An 18,046-nucleotide genomic window follows, 5' to 3' on the forward strand; every position below is an offset into this window, starting at 1 on the left:
CTTCACACCGCTTGTGCCGGCCGCATCCTTGCTTAATGAAACAACTGAACCGTGCCAAAAAGGTCGAGATGTTAACGCCTGTAACTAAATGTGTGCCCCGGTCCCGGGAGCCGCAAAACCCCAAACATTTACGCTTTTATGTGCACTCACTGCTGTCCGTCCTTTGTTTCCCTGCCTCCCACTGCTGGATGCACTTTTTTCCATCTCACCTCACTCGCCCACCGCTGGCGGGGAAGCTTCAATGGCTAATGCTACTAGACGCGGCTAGATGCTGCGATTGCTTCGCGTGTACACATTTATTTACAACATACACATTTTTATCCCACTGCCTCGCAGCGGAACCCATCCGATCGACAATGCGGCTGGTGGGTAGATTTGACGTTTTATTTTTCTTCACTCTACCGCCGAGAAGACAGCCACCCTTTTTCGAAGGGTTTCGCATGTTTTACATTCGACCACCGTTTCGGTGGCGGATTCAATTTGCGATCGTTACTTCTCCTGTGCCGGGCGCACAACACGCACAGACACACATGACGGGTGCCCGCAGTACAATCCTCCTTCTCTTCTTAAATCCCATACATATTCTGTCCCTTCCTATCGGGATGTCATGACGAGGATGACGACTTGGGTTCCCTCCCCCAACCCCCTCCGTTGCCGTTGTGGTCGTCTTCCCACTGCCTTTGCCACGCTTCTCACCCCGTACCATTCCAGCAAACCGCCGATCACGACGACGATGAGACACAACCTTCGCTCCCTTCCCATCCTCCAGCGCGTTCCAACTTATGCGCTCTTCTTTCCACCTTTCCACCACCATTCCCCCTTCCTTCCAGCGGTAACCGTAGACAGCAAAACCCCATCCCATGGTGTGGTAAGGTTTGGTTCCTTCTCCCTCCAGCGGGGTTTCGGTTCGGCAGTAGCGCCCGTTGGCAGTAGTCGGTACCGTTTTTTTGCGCGCTTCTTACCGATCGTGCACGTACTAACACACATCTTTTGCGCCATCCCGCTCATTCTTACCCGCCCCGCGGCCGGTGGGTTCTTTTGCCATGGCTTTCTTCAACGCGGCATATAAAAACGCGGCAAATTTGAACCTGATGATCAGTCACAGACGTTCACTCTGCCCACGGTGGTTGTTTTAAAAAGAAATAGCAGTTGGTCAGCTTATCGTGCAGTTAATTTTTTTGTGTATTTGTCTCCAGGACACACCCTATTACACGCGCACATACACACATAAAACAATAAGCAACATGTTCCGAGTGGTGAGTTTCCGTTACAATCCGTTTCTTCGGGGTTGCATATGAGGATTGGATTTGGATTAGCCGGTACGCAGGAAACGCACGGGAAACGAATGGTTTTTGGTGAATTTGCAGTGCATCGGATATTATGACTTTCGTGTGTTCTAGAAATGCTCGTTACGATCGTTAACAAGTGTTTTGATCATTGGTGCTAAACAGTGGATTATTTCGGTTGAATAATATGTGCTGTAGCTGAGGTTGGGTTCGTTACGACATATTTGCTATTGATACTGATTAGTATTTTCAATTTGATCACTAGTAAAATCGTGGCAAATTGAAGTGTATTTGCAAGGAAATACTTATCAGTCTATCTTAGTTTATTGGGGATCATCTACGAAATTGTGTTAATGGTTTGATATTAATACATGATTATGATTACATTAAAAAATTCTGTTAACTTTGAGTTGTAATTGAAATAATAAAGTTCCAAATAATTAGTTGCAAAGATAAAATAAGTGCATGTACTTCGAAGCATGGCGGATTAATGGCTTTTAGAAGTTTAGAATATTTTTATAATTACATTTTCAACTTCATGAGGTAATTTTGAAACGAAATTTTAAAGAAAATTATTTCAAAAATTAATCTTTTGCTACTTGAAAAGATAATTTCTGCTAATTCAGTATAAAATATGATTAAATTTAAACCCAATTATATTATGAAATCAATTAAATAATCCAATATTTACTTATCAAATGAATTGAATTAAAATGTAATTTGAAGAAAATCCTTATACGATGTTATAAATTAATAAAGCTAGGACCCGTGTAAGATATACGAAGCAAGATGTATAGAGTTTACTAAAAGCTCTTCCCTTTCCAAGATGTTTTGACTTTATATATTAATCAAATGACAATTTGGCCACCTCTCGGCTGCAGCATGTTACAAGCAATATGAAATCAAGATAGTACCATACCAGCATGATCGAAAATTTAAATAATCATAGCGATCATATGCAGCATGATAATGTCCGGTATAATGCTTCATATCATCCACACTAAATGAATGAATCTTTCGCTCTTCACTGCCACATCGCGTGTGCCACACCATACATAAACAGAGCCCGGGCGGTGGGCGGACGTGCAACATTGTATTTGCACTCCGGCGCAATATCACCCGTAAGTCATCACCTTGAACCAGACGCCACATTAACTCTTGTGCAACGATACCCCGGCCACACCACCTGGCACGGAAGCAAAACGATTACCGTGGTTTCCCTGTTTTCCCCTTCGTTCCCTTCGTGTTCGAAGTGTCTTGCTTACATAAAAGCAAACAAAACGTACATTAGCGGTGTGCACCCTCGGTCGCTCAATTAAGTGACAGGCGTCAAGAAAACACCGAAACAGCGTGGGAGAAAAAGTAGTGCAACTGCATCTTTCGGCAAGGGGAACGGGTGACAGGGGAAGGGACAAATCACAAAAGAAGTATTCAAGTTGGTCTCGGAAATCTGCGAAACCCCCGTACCACCAATAGGAAGGGAACGTTCCCAGGCAATTGTTATGATGCGAGCCAAAACCAGAAGTTTGGTGCGTTTAGAAGAGCTTTAAGAAGAAGGTTTTCCCATTTCCATTTCGTTAACCACCTTTTGCTAGCGACAGAAACTGTGCCACAAATCTTCCCATGGTGCGGTGGCTCAGCCTACCGTTGACGCGAGAATTTCACGCGATTCATTCGCTTTTCGCGCACATCGCCACAAGACTTGGACATCTTGCGCCACAGTACAGCAATAACCGGTCAGTTTATTTTTGTATTTCTGTGTGTGTATGTTGTTTCTTTTTTTTTAGCGATGTTCAACTTTGATTGCTATCCGTTTCTAAAATTAAGCTCGCTTGTTTTAAAAAAAAAAGACCTTAAACTCCGCGATCTTGTGCTGGGGGATGCTATTTTTATACTCGTTGGTTCGTAAATTTACACCGCCATGAATTCAACTCATTCAACCAGTTGACGCTTGATATACTGCACGAACCTCGACATACAATAAAACAACACCGATCAAGTAAATTGACACCGCCTGGAGGTCTTGGAAGCGTTCGAACGAGAGGTGCGGGAGATACGCAAATGAAAACAAAAAAATACTAAGATCGATTGTGGTCGACCCACCGATGGGGCGTCATAAACGCACCTGTTTCATCGCGCAACGATGATAAGCGGTTGTCAATGAAATGTCGACACTAATGACGAGCCGCCATCCGCCTTAGTGTACGGTGGTTGGTTAGTAATCGACTTCAATTATCTGCTATCAAGCCGATGGCCACCGTGTTATGTATGGTGGTGATGATACCGCAATTATGCATGCCAGGTTGTAGGCTGGCGAAGTATCAGCAGCAATAGGAGGTTTGTCTAACGACGTCCACTCCGTTGAATTGTGGGATGATTTATCATCTCGCATCGTGTGGAAAAATGTTCACCTTACATCGATGTATCGTTTCGTTTAGCGATGGAAGATGTCACGTCCATCGTGACGTCCTTGGAACTTTATCGCCGCGAAACAGGAAGGAAGATCCTCGAACGGACGCCTCGCGCACGATAACCGTGTGCATGTGTTCTACGCCAGTGAAGCTCGCGCTCTTCAAGGATAGGGTGTGTTCTGTTTGTTTAGGGATTGCCACGGTAATCTTGCCGATGAAGGTGTGCTATCAAGCAAACAAACGATCATCGAAAACCGATCCCACATGCATCGAAAAAGCGGGTTAAGGCAACGCGAGCTTTGATTCAGGGTGTGCTGTACATCTTTCGCCAGCGTGTCATTCATAGCATGTCGTGTTGTTCGTTTGCAGTTCGTTATTGCTGCGCTGGCCGCCGTTGCTGTCGCCCAGAACCCGGACGCTGATGCACAGATCCTGAGCTCCGACAGCGCCGTCAACCCGGACGGTTCGTACGCCTGGAACTACGAGACGAGCAACGGTATCCGTGCGCAGGAGGAAGGTGTCGGTGGCCAGTCGGCGCAGGGTTCTGCCTCGTGGACGGACCGTGACGGTACGCCCATCCAGCTGACGTACGTTGCGGACGAGAACGGGTTCCAGCCGCGTGGTGACCATCTGCCCCGCGAAAGCCCAGTGCCGGCCCATGTCCTGAAGACGCTCGAGTTCATCCGTGCCAACCCGCCCAAGGATGATCCGAACTTTAACATTCAGGCTTTGGAGGCTGAAATTGCCAGACTGCAGGCCATCCAGTAAGGTGGGCAAACAGCTCGGAAGAGACACTATTCTTCATCAGTCATCGGGAAGCGGAGAGATAGTTAGAGGGAGCGGAAGATAAAGCGAACAAGTAGACAGTAACAGAGCGAAAGAGGGAGGGAGAGTGTGTGAGGGAACGCACTGACGCGTGCGGATTAGCAATAGAACGAGATTTTGTGAAGGCGTTTTCGCTGTGACCTGTGCACATACTCATGCAGCAACACTAGAACAGAAGCACACGGACCAAGCGGTCCCGATCAGCGGCCTACCCGAAACAGTATTGCCAAGATAATCGATGCGAGGGGAAAGCGAAAACGAGGTGAGAAGAGGCATAGGAACACACTCCAAGAAATAGCCACACTACACACTCACACACACACATTACACACACTATAAGCAGCAACGAAAGGGAAAGGCAACCATACAACCGGAAGGCAAAGCCACAAACGAACCATCAGACGTAAGGGAGCAAAACCACGGCATCCCTTTTATAATTCTCTTACACCACTACTTACTGCGAAGCTGTAATACTTTTGTACATAATTTTGACTAGTTCATTTACAAACGTCTGTAAAAAAAATCCAATGTGCTGTGTTTCATTACTTTTTTGCGCTTTTTGCTAAACTTTTCTTTGACTATTTTTCTCTTGCTGTTGGATCTTATCAATTTCTAAAATATTTTTTTGCGAAAAAAAATTTCTTCTTTAAGAAGAAGAAAGTAAATTCAATGTGTCCATAATGTAGTGCACGTCACTGAGCGTGCTGTCCGCTGCAAATGCCACAGATCTGATGATCGTGATCAACGTGTGTTGCCCAACACACCCCGCCTAAGGTTAGAGGTCGCCTGTTCGGAGGCACCACAGTTGAAGCGGTATCTCTAGCAAAACCATGAAAGTGATGCGTTAAACGCATCCCGCCGCATTGCCAAGCATAGAAAAAATCCCACTCCAAGCGAGGGAGGAACAAACCAGCGAGAAATATAACCGTAGACGTGAGCGCAATGATCAAACTCTGCCTTTGCGGTATCTTGCCGGCAGCATCATTGAAAAAAGAATCACCAAAACCGAAAGAGTGAAAGAAAATGGGAGGAAAGAAAGGGAATGCGTGCTAAGGATGGGGTTGAATGGCCAAGATGGAGAGAATTTTGCATGTTACCAGCGTGTCTGCCTAACGTTTGCGATCGTTTGATTGGTGCTTGGAAACATAGGAAGAGAAGAAAAGACGGAGTAGAGCAAAGATCACACCAACAGATCAAGGTAGACGATCAAACGAAAGGGAAATTCAGAAGGTAAGACGATCGCTGTTCGCGAAAGATAGTATCGTGATGACATAACCTGCAAAGGTGCCTGGCGTACAGACGATAATATTTTCAGCAGTAGTTCAGAGGAGCTTTGAAGGGTAAGCTTTAAGGCAGAGCTTCGTGCGCAAGATGCATTCGTCATCGTCATTACAATCGTGACAAGGCGTGATCATCTCCGAGCGATACAGCTGATTGTACATCCCTTTCAAGCACTTTTAGCAATTGTGCTGGTTGAAATTCTCGGTTGACAGGACCAGGTCCGGACTAAATGCTGGGCTGACCATAGATTTATAAACAGTATTCCTAGAAAGACCATAAGGATATTCTTTAAAAAAGTGATATTTTGAAATTGTTTGACGGTGGAGCAGCCTGGTAGATTAGCGATCGCGATGTCTATCTAAATACGGTAGGATTACCAAATTTCATAAGGACAATTACTCCATTCACAAGTTCAAATATTGAGCTTATGAGACCTTTACCTTTACACTACTAATCTTTTAAATGGCTAGCTAAGATACAAAAATCAAAAGAAAGAATTCTCACGCAATGAGCTACAACTATGAAAGTTACCCTAGAAAGTGGGTTAAGACTAAGATTAATCTTTAGGATCTTCATAGTAAAAATGTATTACTCTGTGTTGCTGATGATGAGGTTGCATGCTTGGTACGGAGTAATAAAAAAACAAAACTATCAATTTAAACTTCAAAATTTGCATTCTCTCCCAAATGTCCGCCACGCGACCAAATCTGGTATCATGCCGCTAGTACTACATCTGTCATCGACCTTTGCCATAACAAAGTACCAAAAGCACCGATCGTTTTTTGGCAAATTTGTCTTATCTTTGCGAGAATTGATAAAGAAAAATATCAGTCGACATCGCACTACGTCCAACAGGCGAACGAGTAAAAATGCCCTCCAGAACCGGTTTACTGACGGCGGTCCAATTGGCCAACATTGCCAAAACTCTATCCGCTACACGGCCCTACGCGTTGAGCACACTGTACCTACAGTTTCATCCGCAAGTGGCCGCCAACGTAAGTTGTCCCCTGGCGTTTGGTCGATTTGTGGCTAGTGTGTACCAATCTTCCGTCACTTGGCTAGGTTCCGAGGTGGACCTTCGCATTGTGACTGGATCGCTACGTTCCAGTGGTGCCAGTTTCGAATCGTTTGCTAAAAGAACACGACCCGCAGCGGTAGATTATCTGTTCTACGACTACGCATTAAGTTCGTCCAGTTCCGGTTGTGAAAAACGGCTCGCCGAGCGGTATCCGGGGGTGAAGGTGGTTGAACTGGATGCGCTCAGTGTGGAGCAGCTATCACTACCACCCGGGTTGGATACCTCTTTGCAAACGTATCGCAATGTGGTGTTGGGGGGTACGTTCGATCGGATTCACGCCGGTCATAAAGTGCTGCTCACTCAAGCGGTTCTGCTGGCAATGGAACGAGTCGTCGTCGGAGTTACAGACGGTGCTATGATAAAGAGCAAAAAATTGCATGAACTAATACTGCCGGCCGCACAACGGATAAAGCATGTAAAGGAGTTTTTGGAAGACATCGATCCGTTTCTAAACTACGAAGTCGTTCCTATTTTGGATCCTTTTGGGCCCACTGCTACTGATCCAAATATGGATGTAAGTTGATGCTTCTGTTCAATCTACTGCAAGAAGAAAATAGGATTCGCATTTCGTTAAACAGTTTTCATTTCTTCCAGCTAATTGTGGTAAGTACTGAAACGGCTCGTGGTGGCGCGAAGGTGAACGAACTGCGTGAAAACAACGGATTGAATCAGCTAGAAGTGTACACGATCGAACTACTCGACGACGAAAGCACAATCGAAGACAAAGAGGATAAAATCAGTTCCAGCAACCAGCGGATGGATCTGCTTGGAACGCGATTACGACCCCGAAAACCCGCACCGACACATATCCCGGCGAAACCTTACATCATCGGTATGATTGGTGGAATCGCTGCTGGGAAAAGCAAAATGCTTGAACGATTCCAAGACTTTGGTGCCGGCATTATTGACTGTGATAAGATTGGCCATCAGCTGTACGAACCGGGTGAAGAATGCTACCAACAGGTGGTGACCACATTTGGGCAGGAAATTCTTCATCCGGATGGTACAATAAATCGAAAGGCACTTGGCGCAATTGTGTTCGCCGACCAGAGCAAACTAGAACAGTTGAATCAGATTATGTGGAAAGCTATTGCGAAACGAGCGAATGAGAAAATCCGTACACTTCACGAGCAACACGGAAAGGAGGTAATTGTGATGGAGGCAGCAGTAATGCTTCGTGCCGGGTGGCAGAACAATTGCCACGAAATTTGGTCATGCATCGTTCCGCGAGAAGAAGCCATTCGAAGGTTGATGGAACGTAACCAGCTCGAGGAGCAGGAAGCAATACGGCGCGTAGACATGCAACCGACGAGTAATGAAGAGATGGTGCAACATTCGGACATTGTGTTCTGTACCTTGTGGAGTTACGAGTATTCGCAGCAACAAGCGGAGAAAGCGTGGGCTATCGTTCAGCAGGAACTGAAACCGAAACTTTAAATACAAACGAAATGATATTGCTATAAATTGTATATTAGCGGTACAAATTGGCCTTGGTTGTTTACCTTACATTTTATGGAATATTGGTAATATTTTACTCGCTTAGGGGACTTAAGGTTAGGAGGGGTAATAAATCGAATTCTAATGACTAACCACTATATTGGCACGCTCCACAATTTTTTACATGCAGGACAATTTGTTAGTCGACGAAGATACTTTTTCAAACAATCTTTGTGCAGAATCTGCGGGCAGGATGCACAACGAACACCCTGTAATAGGAAGAGAACAATATTTGTTACAGAAGTTCAAACGAATGCTCACATAACTTACATAGAATATAGTGACGTTGCAAAGACAGCAGCGCGTTATAATATCGGCGTAGTTTTTGCTCAGGTACTTTTCAAATTCTACGACCGATTTCGGTCCAAAATGAAACTTATCATTCAGCACTAGAAAGTAACCCAATTCTTCCCATTCGTTCAGCAACTGTTCTGCGCGTGTCTTAGGAAGGGGTTTTATCGTCTCACTCGCGGTGTCATTGGTAAGATTGAGACAGTTTATAGTGGTCAGCGTGTGATCCTCGCTCAACGTAAGCTCACGTAGCACTACACGAAAGAAATGAAGTTCCGGTGCAGTGTAGACATTCTGATGCAGATCGATCGGTGACTCTTGCAGATTGACAAACACGTAAAAGTCACTATCGAGTAGTTCGAAGTGTGAGTAAACAATCCTCTGATCAAATTGATGGATGCGTTCATTGATTTTGGCCACCACATCGGTGACATCCGTTTCGTTTGGAATGGTATCATCGTTGCCATCTGAAAGAAACAAATCTTCGTTAGAAACGTTTCGCTGTACCTACCCGGGCCGGTACTTACATCGGGCGTAGATACCTATGAGAATGTCGAGTGCAGTTTCCTTGCTTAATGTCCCGTGGTTCGAACAAGCTTGCAGAAATGCTCGATGCACATTGGTATATTCCATAGCGAACCAGTTCCTTTTATCACTACGTTTGACCAGTTCCTTTATCACTACGCTCTGAAACACCACTGCACTGTTTTGCCGCTCTTTTGAAACTGCAGAAAACAACAAACGACTGACAGCATTTGGCAGCAACTGACAGCATTGCCAAATGCCAAATGCCAACAACAACTGTCAATTGGAACAGCACGGAATCTGTCAAAGCAAAAGGCAGCAAAATATCTAAAAATCATCGTCATCTTCGTCGCGCTTTGTTGCCGAAAAAATAACTTCACCGGTCGCTCAGCAATTCCGTTCAACATTTGGTGGAAATCTTCCGCACTTTAGTTTATTTCGACTAATTCCGGGTGTTCCCGTGCATTTGCCACAGCATGGCAGTAAAGTCCATTAACGACGAGGGACATTTCCAGGCGGAATTGTCGGCCGCTGGTGGTAAGCTTGTCGTTGTCGATTTCACAGCGACCTGGTGCGGTCCGTGCCGCAACATTGCTCCACTGTTTGAGCAACTGCCGAGCAAATATCCGAAAGCCGTGTTCCTTAAGGTAGACGTAGACAAATGTTCCGATACGGCAGCGACTCAGGGGGTTTCCGCGATGCCAACTTTTATCTTCTACCGTGCCAGGGTAAAGCATCACAGTTGCGGACCATCAAGCAGACATGAACTAATGCGCAAATGTTTTCCTCATTGCAGACCAAAATCGATCGTCTACAGGGAGCAGACATAAATGGGCTCGAGGCAAAGATACAGAAACATTATGCGGCGAGTGCAGATGAATCCGGAGAAGACTACGGTCAGGGAATGGTAGGTAACGCAAGGTTGTACGCCCAATAGAAGCGAACCCACTTCTCATCATCAACATGTTCCCTTTACGTTGCAGCTTGATCTCAACACCTTTATCCAGAAGAATCAGTGTGAGTGCTTAAACGAAGCGGATGACCATCCGTGGACGAATGCGCTTACCGCAACCGGAGGCCATTTAGCGTCCGACTGTGATGAGCAGCTCATCATATCGATTACCTTCAACCAGGTGATAAAATTGCACTCGTTGAAAATCAAAGCACCTCCGACACACGGGCCTAAGAACATCAAGCTGTTTATTAATCAACCGCGCACGCTCGATTTTGATATGGCCGACTCGTACGTATCGGTGCAGGACCTGGAGGTCGATCCGAAAGATCTGGAAGCGGGAAATCCAATCAAGCTGCGGTTTGTCAAGTTCCAGAACGTGCAGAACATTCAGCTGTTCGTGAAGGACAATCAGTCCGGTGGCGAGACGACAATCATAGACCATCTGGCCTTCATCGGGCAACCGATAGCGACGACGAAGATGGACGATTTTCAGCGGGTGGCCGGAAAGAAGGGCGAAAGTCACTGAGCAAGTTAGGCCGCAGGAGCAAACCGCGGTTGTGTGTGTATGATCGGTTTCGGATATGCAACAAATCCTGCCCCGAAGTACGCGAGTGTTATGATGATATCGATCGTCGGTAAGCAAAGACGACTGACCTGTTTGCAATTCTTTTTCTCGTGAATCGAAAGTATGATTTAATAAAAAAAATATAACACATACTTATTACTCTTTTGGTGCATAATCGTCTTTGATTTCTAGCATCCGGTATTTGGTCATGGTTAAGGGTTAATAACCATACAAGCGAGGTATAAAATAAATCCTTTCCCAAATCATGGATACCGGATGATTATCAGCCAAGGGTAAAGGAATGATCGACTGTTATCTTGCTGCTGTCAGGAGCATGCGAATTAATTATCCTGACTAACTGAGTATGAACAATTCAGCAAAGATGGTCAAGACCGAAACACGAACATGAAAGCGACCCCTATTGTCAATCATTACTGAGCGGACGAAGGGTTTTCGTCCTATCTGATAAGGTTCTGCACAATTCAAATCCAACGAAACCATATACAAGGGCACAATAGTGAAATCCGGGATGTTGCTATAAGTGTTGTTCAAACGTAAGAAGGATTTCGTTTAATTGAAATCATTTATATAAGCTCAAATTTAACAAATAATTACATTTTGAACCCCATGTTGCGCACATGCATTTATTCAAACCGTACGATTTCCTTGTTGGACTTATCGCTGGTATTGATTCAATCCATTGTACGCATTATATGTCACATCAAGCACACGTAATTTCATTTCGTGCACACTTAGAAGCCTTTGCCGTGCGCCAAAGCGCACGAAATCGAAACCGTACGGCAAACACCACGCTTTCAATTAACAACCATCACCACTTTACTTGGTTTTTGCCTTGTTCCTTGCTTTCACATTACGGTTATTGCTCGTTCGCTCATCATCACTAGGCAATTTTCGTTTTCCGGGGCTGTGTGCTGCTAAGAACGGTTCTCTTCGCGCCGGCCGGGTGAAGCATGATTCAACCCAACCTGTTAACTGATTTATTAGCCTCCCAAGACTTCACTTCGCACGCGTTCAAAGTAAAATGCTTAATTAAATTCGTGCACGATTCGCACCACCGTTAGAAAGGCTTTTCCTGCTACATCTGGGATGCTCTAGCGGCAACCAAATAGGATTGCCATTTAATATTAATAAACCGGCAAAATGAGGGAAATGAGACAAAAGAAGGAATAGAAAAGAATACAATACTATACAGATTCAAATGGAGAAATAGTGTTAGCGAGCGAAAATAGTATAACACCGACCTGTTAATGCGACCTCCGTTCAGTGCCGGAAATGATTGATTGTCCTCTAGCCAGGAAAGCTTCCACCTTGGTTGGGTTTTATTTGTCTGGGCAGGTAAAGTTTGCACGGGCCTCATTCACTCGGTACCGTGTGACCTGCTGCGTTGCATACGTACCGTCTCGACATTGGCCAGCGTATCTAGCACGGTCCCACGCTGCATCTCGCCCATCTGACGTAGATGCTCGTTCGCTAGGTCGATTAGATTCTGGCGCACGGTCGGGTACGGCTGCAGGAATCGATCCAGCCATTCCCGAGCTGTTTGACGGAACACGGGCGTGAGCGTGAAATGACACGAAAAGTATTTCAATTGCAATTGCCATTGCCGAGTCGTATTCCCCCCGCCCTAGGCGAGGGTAAGCATGTTTTATTTCCCAGGTGGTAACGCTTAGTGCCGAAGGCATGGAATTGGATTTTGCCACCAAACAGGAAATTCGTTTGGCATGCGGATGCGTACGAAAGGTGCAGCGGTGAAGCGTCTGTTTTGCAGTTGATGTGTGGGTGTGTTTGCCGGATACGGGCTTAAAGGTTAATAAACTACTGCCACATTGGAAAATGCAATCAGGTGCATGTTTTTCTGACGGAAATGTGGGGAAAAGAAGTGGCATCAGCTTGTCATGCACGATGCTGTGTATACGTTTCCAAAGGAAGCAGTTCTAGGACATTTTTTACATGGAATTTACAACAAAACAGTAACTCTACTTACACAATGTATACAGCTCGGTATTTTCCACAGCGACCAGATTGGGAAATTTCTGTTGGAGATAAATAGGTTTAGGCCAAACAGCGTTAACATCACAGCAAACGAATTCCCACTTACCACCGTGTCTGCATCAAAGAGCAGCTGAAATTCTCCAAAATGTTCCCCATTCTCCAGATGCAACACTTCCTTCCAACCGCTCGTGTATATGGCCACCGTACCCGTCACTATAAACACCATACTCCAGTGTCTCTCATCGTCGGACCCGGCACCCTTCCACCGGGCAATAATATCATTCTTCATGAATAGCTGAAAGTCCATGCCGAGTGCCAGCGCTGTCAGCTGCTGGTCGGAGAATGTGGCACGAAGCAACGGGCAGGTCCGGAGCAGCGGTCCAAGAATTTCCATCCGCATTTCATCGTAAAGCTGCAGGTGAGAATCAATTCGGCGAAAGCATGTGATGGCGCACTGTTGACAGGCACTGGTAAACAATCTTCCACCCACAAAGCGTCACCTCACCTGCTCCCCAAGCACCGACCGGATCAGTGTCCAGCGGCTGTAAATCTTCGGATGGCGAAAGTCGTAGTAGCTCAAGATCTGTTTTTGCAGTGCGGCCGGCAATTGTTCGTGGCGCATGTAGTTGCTCAGCTCGTAGCGATACTCGTGGTACTGGAATCGAAAACACAAATTTGCATAACGTAAACAACGAATCAAAACCGGTCAGTGCGTAGTGTGCCGAGTGCTCTTACTTTGCTTGTGCTGGAGAACAGAATGCGTATAAAAATAAGCAACTCGGCCAGTAGGTAAATCTTCAGTATGTACCCACTGATGGTGTAGATAAGGGACATCACCATATCGTCGTAGGTCATGGATTCGTTGAAGTCATGCGTGATGTGCGTTACGGTGTACAGGGTTCGATAGGAGCATTCCATGTAGCGAACAACTGGAGCGAAAAACAGTTAGTAGCGGTAAGACTATTGAACGATAACATGCTAAAAACAATGAAACTATTCTTTACAAGACGTTTGATTCCAAAACGATATCTTCCGCGACCAGGAACGTTCGTCTACCAGTGCTGAATCGGTCCCCTGTACTAGCCGCAAAACCATAAACATCAGACAGGTGCTCCAGTGGAACACGGTCAGTACCGTGGCGAGGATGGCGATGAACTTGATGACATTGCGACGCAACCCGAACCGCTGACAAAGGCTGCGAATGTGGCGTAAAAACGTGCGAAAGCGGAAGATTTTAATCACCGACATCAAGCTCCATAGATCCCACAGGCACCCGGGATGATAGTCCAGCCTGTGTAGACAGTAAACCAACGAGTTGTCGAGTGTCGATGGAGGGATCTGTGACAAGAAAAAAAAACAGTGTGGAACTTCGTTATCACGAGCTTGTTTTAAAGATATGATTTAAAGCATGTCGAGACGTACGAGTTTGGTTAACAGTGGATCCGGTGCAGAGCTGATGACGTCGATCCAGAACCACGCGCGCATGTATCGTTTCCGGACGCTGTTCAGGTTGAGTTCGACCTGTTGGCTTCTCCGTTGGTACGTTCCGGTGTACATAGACATTACCACATCAAGCAGGCAAATGAAATCTGCCAAACGACACATTCGGGATGAGCAAACACGGTTGCGTAGGACACAGCACTAATGCTGACGGTATGAGCAACAAAAAAAAAAAAATAACAAGTTCCAGAACATACCCGTGCCTAAAAGCACCACGTGAAAGGCCGTGAAGGGATAGTAGTCACCTATCCGGTACAGAAACGTTACATCGTACGGGATCAGCTGGAAAGCGGTCGCGAACGTAACTATCATCAGACACTCCCAGACGAACCTGCAACGTGAGCGAGTTTGGCACGGCATGAGAATATTCGGACGATGGAGGCGCATCATCGTTCGTGTCAGTTAATTAGCAGCCGCTTGGTACGGCAAACACACAGCTACACACGGACTCACCGGAAATAGCTTAGCGGATGTATTGTGCCCGGGTAGTACGTGAGCTGACGTGACATTTCGCGCTTTATCGCCGTATCGCTGCGAAAAACGAATCTCGTTACCGGGCTGTGGTGATCGATCAGGCAAATGCGGCGCCACCATCGTGCGATTCTGCAAAAAAAAGAAAAGGTACCGTAAAGATGTAGCGAGTGGCAAATTTCGTTGGTATTGCTGCACCGTACTCTCGAGGGAGGAATTCTTTATCGCGACATGTGCATTGTAACCGGGTTTTAACATGGGCGAAAAGTTCGTTCTGTTATTCCTCCCCCCCCAGATGCCATTAACGCGAAGTAAAAACAGTGTTCTCACTCATTTGCCGCTTACCTGCGTGGGAAGGAGTCGGCGGGTATAAGCAACTTCACCAGATCGACATCATGGCGCACGGTACAGTTGTGGGATGGAAAATTTCGATTATTTTTTTCCCGACCACCGGTCATCATTTCCTTTCGGGTGTTTCGGGCGCGTGTGGGTTTGATGGAACCGTTGTCCGCTGGCAATGTTGGGGCTTCAGTTTTTTGCTTATTTAAAATTCAACGCCTCCAATCAGAAAAAAATCTCCCCCAGGAGGCAATGGAGTCTATTAAAAGCAGCCAAATCTTGACTGTGCTTTTAAACTAAAACCCCAACAGGGCACGTTGAGTTTGAGGTGAAAATGTTTCCAAAGCCTACTACTGTAGACATAGACGTCTGCTGGGAGTTTAGTGAGGGTAGCGAGTAATTGAAACGAAAATGTTTAGATTAAAAGTGTGCTTTAGCGTGGGCTAAGCATTTATCATGAAAGCTTTCAATTTTTAACCGAATAAGCTACCCATACAGGCCCTAATTTTATGTTGTACTTACTACATACTTTATGTCACTCCAGCCCGTGTTAAATCGATTGATTCATGGAAAACTTTTGCCATGCCTAAAACGCATGCTCGTGACCGCGATTACACCTGTATCGTTAACACCATCTTGAGATTTGAGCCCGAATCACGACCCTAATTCAATTAGGCTTCAAAACTTCCAGCAACGGAGAGTGAACAGATTGGAAGCGCAATCGGTGTTCTTGGAAGGCCACGGAACGATGCTACTCTTTTACACCTGCCCTGACTTTTACCCACCGTTGGAGTTCCCTAGGAACTCCAAAGCTGCCAGCAAGCAAAAATAAAACCACACCGAAAGCAACCGCTCCCGCTACGCTGCACCGTGCTCCAAAATCCTCGGGCGAGGTTAATTAGCCTCTGGGGTTGTGATTTTCATTAGTCAATTTTTGCAAGCATATCAACGATCCTTTGATCCTTTGGTTTTTGCACCTACGGCAAAGCTTTCGCCCAGCAAAGTCTCGTGCAAAGTGGCAGGAAGTGAACAGTCGAAAGGGGTCGTACTCACTCTTAAAGCAGCGAATTTCCTGTCTTCGGGCCGAGGAACGTTGGATGCGCCCAAGGTTTACATTGCCTCGCGTTACGCTTCTTTTATGGCGTGGTGAAATTTTAATGAAACTGGGCTGGAAGCAGCACTGTGCCTGCGTCTTTTCGCGCAGCCACCGCTAGAAGACGTTCGGTTTTGCTGGTAACGGTAACGAACTCGCCCGGGGGGGTTTCATAACAGGTGACGCGTCGCAAAGAAGGCCCATGAGAAGATTTTACCTTTATGTAAGCGTTTTCCAATATTTATAAAGCCGGAAAGCGTGGAGTGTACACGGTAAAGGATGGATATGTGTTGATGGAATGGCTGTGGTTCTTTTCATGTTTTATTTTGATGCGGAATTGTGGCATGTGTTGGCATATTGCAATGTACATCTGTAGTGAGCGGAGTGATTTTTGTTGAGACTTTCTCCAAAAAATAAATTTAAGATGCTCAGCTTTTGAAGTGAATTCTACTTGAAGTCTGTGTACCGAAGCACAAAAAGAACCCAAAATTTAACTCACTTCTAGGAAATATTTTCCATTTTTTGCATAAAATAACGAACGATTTTGCTCGAATGTTTGACTCGTTTGCTTTTGCATAATTAAATTATTCCTAGCGTACAGAACAACTAAAATTATTGTTCCGATAAAATTGTATTTTTAAGCAGCAAGACAAAAAAACACAAGTCAATATTTTACCCCAGCAAAGTTCAACAGTTGCAAAAACATCGGAATCATTATCTTTTCGGCAAGTTCACCAAAGCTCGTTCACCCGTTGCACAGCCAGCATAAATCTATTAGCAGTGGAAAAACAATTTAACCCCCCCTCAATATGCTCTCTAACCTTGCGTTTTCGGCCACAGTATCGCCCCGACGGGATGCCATTAACACCGCGCAACCCGATCCGGTTGCCCGATCGTCAGTACGTCGGCAAAAATGATGGCCCAAACCCGTTTGTTGCGTCCGTTGAAACCGACCGAATCAACCGAGTCTCATTTCCGTTCCCATGTAAAGTGAGTGCGTTTAAAGCGTATTTCCAGCGGCAGTAGAGTGCGCTGGGTATTCGGGGCAGGCAAGTCGATACCGGGCGATGGAAAACCCATCCCGTAGTTGGGTTGTAGTGCATGGCGGAGAACCACATTACCCACGCATCGTCATTGGACAAGCCGGTGAAGCCTCTGAAGTGGTCGAACCATAAAGTCTAGCTCACCATGGCAGGGACTTCAGCACTGGTAAGTGTGTGCTTTTCGGGACGGTAGCGAATGTTGGTTGATGCGGAGGGACGATGGGAGCGAGCGAGGAGTTTTAAAAATAAGCTGATGTTTTATTATGCCAAGGAGTCTATCGGTAGGTCTATCATCACATATATTTCATTTAGTTCAGTATCGTCGTCAAAGCTGACGGGGGATACTCAGGGTCAGTGTTTCTTCACTTTTCTTTAGAATTATTTGTGGGGAATGGAAATATTATGGTCGAATGTGGGTCCCACTGATCTGATGCTAGCTGGGCTGAAATTCGTACAAAATTCAATCCAGAACAATGAATCGCACGGTAGAACTGAGTGTCTAGCTCAGGTCAATGGAAATAAAGTTTAATTAAACACATTCTGAAATTAAAGAGGGACTGCTTGGTAGCAGCGCTGATCTTCAAATGACAGGACCGGTACAAAATCCCATCCGGACCAATCCCCTGTACGCAGGACTGACCATCCAGTTACGGAAGGTTAAGTCAAAGAAATCCAGGAATGGCAGACCTAGACCTCTTTAGGTTGTTGTGTCGGTAAAAATGAGATTAATTTGAAGAGTTAAAGCAGTAGAAGGAAAATATATTTATTACATGTACTACATAGAACATATTTTAATGTTTGAAAGACTAAACTAACACTATATTAGTTTTATTATGATACTTGTACTATTAGTAGATACGTATATTTTTTTCA

At 45.5% G+C, this 18,046-nt stretch overlaps 5 protein-coding genes across 5 annotated transcripts; 3 read left to right on the forward strand and 2 right to left on the reverse strand.

Moving 5' to 3' along the window:
• The first annotated feature begins 1,244 nt into the window (after positions 1–1,244).
• Positions 1,245–4,465, forward strand: LOC128714934 (pupal cuticle protein Edg-78E-like). Its single transcript, XM_053809817.1, has 2 exons — positions 1,245–1,256; positions 4,067–4,465. The coding sequence occupies exons 1-2, from the start codon at positions 1,245–1,247 to the stop codon at positions 4,463–4,465; spliced, it is 411 nt and encodes a 136-aa protein (XP_053665792.1).
• Positions 4,466–6,672: 2,207 nt separating this feature from the next.
• LOC128714159 (bifunctional coenzyme A synthase) lies at positions 6,673–8,318 on the forward strand. The gene is made up of 2 exons (XM_053809034.1): positions 6,673–7,395; positions 7,476–8,318. The coding sequence occupies exons 1-2, from the start codon at positions 6,673–6,675 to the stop codon at positions 8,316–8,318; spliced, it is 1,566 nt and encodes a 521-aa protein (XP_053665009.1).
• Positions 8,319–8,473: 155 nt separating this feature from the next.
• On the reverse strand, positions 8,474–9,302 carry LOC128714501 (non-structural maintenance of chromosomes element 1 homolog). Its single transcript, XM_053809375.1, has 3 exons — positions 9,197–9,302; positions 8,649–9,136; positions 8,474–8,587 (listed from the first exon to the last, which is right to left on the reverse strand). Exons 1-3 carry the CDS (start codon positions 9,300–9,302, stop codon positions 8,474–8,476), a joined length of 708 nt encoding a protein of 235 aa, XP_053665350.1.
• Positions 9,303–9,670: 368 nt separating this feature from the next.
• On the forward strand, positions 9,671–10,675 carry LOC128716288 (thioredoxin-like protein 1). Its single transcript, XM_053811209.1, has 3 exons — positions 9,671–9,922; positions 9,991–10,101; positions 10,178–10,675. Exons 1-3 carry the CDS (start codon positions 9,671–9,673, stop codon positions 10,673–10,675), a joined length of 861 nt encoding a protein of 286 aa, XP_053667184.1.
• Positions 10,676–12,092: 1,417 nt separating this feature from the next.
• LOC128714624 (potassium/sodium hyperpolarization-activated cyclic nucleotide-gated channel 1-like) lies at positions 12,093–15,159 on the reverse strand. Its single transcript, XM_053809497.1, has 10 exons — positions 15,044–15,159; positions 14,681–14,830; positions 14,425–14,558; positions 14,150–14,316; positions 13,732–14,065; positions 13,463–13,656; positions 13,233–13,382; positions 12,834–13,139; positions 12,720–12,768; positions 12,093–12,271 (listed from the first exon to the last, which is right to left on the reverse strand). The coding sequence occupies exons 1-10, from the start codon at positions 15,157–15,159 to the stop codon at positions 12,093–12,095; spliced, it is 1,779 nt and encodes a 592-aa protein (XP_053665472.1).
• Between the last annotated feature and the right edge of the window lie 2,887 nt (positions 15,160–18,046).

The sequence above is a fragment of the Anopheles marshallii genome, chromosome 3, assembly GCF_943734725.1.
Source record: "Anopheles marshallii chromosome 3, idAnoMarsDA_429_01, whole genome shotgun sequence".
Taxonomy (NCBI): domain Eukaryota; kingdom Metazoa; phylum Arthropoda; class Insecta; order Diptera; family Culicidae; genus Anopheles; species Anopheles marshallii.

Bases quoted from the DNA above. Each gene is read 5' to 3' on its own strand.
- LOC128714159 (XM_053809034.1), top strand. From the start codon at position 6,673: ATGCCCTCCAGAACCGGTTTACTGACGGCGGTCCAATTGGCCAACATT. The intron at 7,396-7,475 runs GTAAGTTGATGC...CATTTCTTCCAG, and splicing joins CTACTGATCCAAATATGGAT to CTAATTGTGGTAAGTACTGA.
- LOC128714624 (XM_053809497.1), bottom strand. From the start codon at position 15,159: ATGATGACCGGTGGTCGGGAAAAAAATAATCGAAATTTTCCATCCCAC. The intron at 13,140-13,232 runs GTGAGGTGACGC...TCTCACCTGCAG, and splicing joins GGTCGGTGCTTGGGGAGCAG to CTTTACGATGAAATGCGGAT. The intron at 12,272-12,719 runs GTAAGTAGAGTT...TCCGTCAAACAG, and splicing joins TACCGAGCTGTATACATTGT to CTCGGGAATGGCTGGATCGA.
- LOC128716288 (XM_053811209.1), top strand. From the start codon at position 9,671: ATGGCAGTAAAGTCCATTAACGACGAGGGACATTTCCAGGCGGAATTG. The intron at 9,923-9,990 runs GTAAAGCATCAC...TCCTCATTGCAG, and splicing joins TTATCTTCTACCGTGCCAGG to ACCAAAATCGATCGTCTACA. The intron at 10,102-10,177 runs GTAGGTAACGCA...TTTACGTTGCAG, and splicing joins AAGACTACGGTCAGGGAATG to CTTGATCTCAACACCTTTAT.
- LOC128714501 (XM_053809375.1), bottom strand. From the start codon at position 9,302: ATGGAATATACCAATGTGCATCGAGCATTTCTGCAAGCTTGTTCGAAC. The intron at 9,137-9,196 runs GTAAGTACCGGC...TGTTTCTTTCAG, and splicing joins CATAGGTATCTACGCCCGAT to ATGGCAACGATGATACCATT. The intron at 8,588-8,648 runs GTAAGTTATGTG...TTCCTATTACAG, and splicing joins GCAACGTCACTATATTCTAT to GGTGTTCGTTGTGCATCCTG.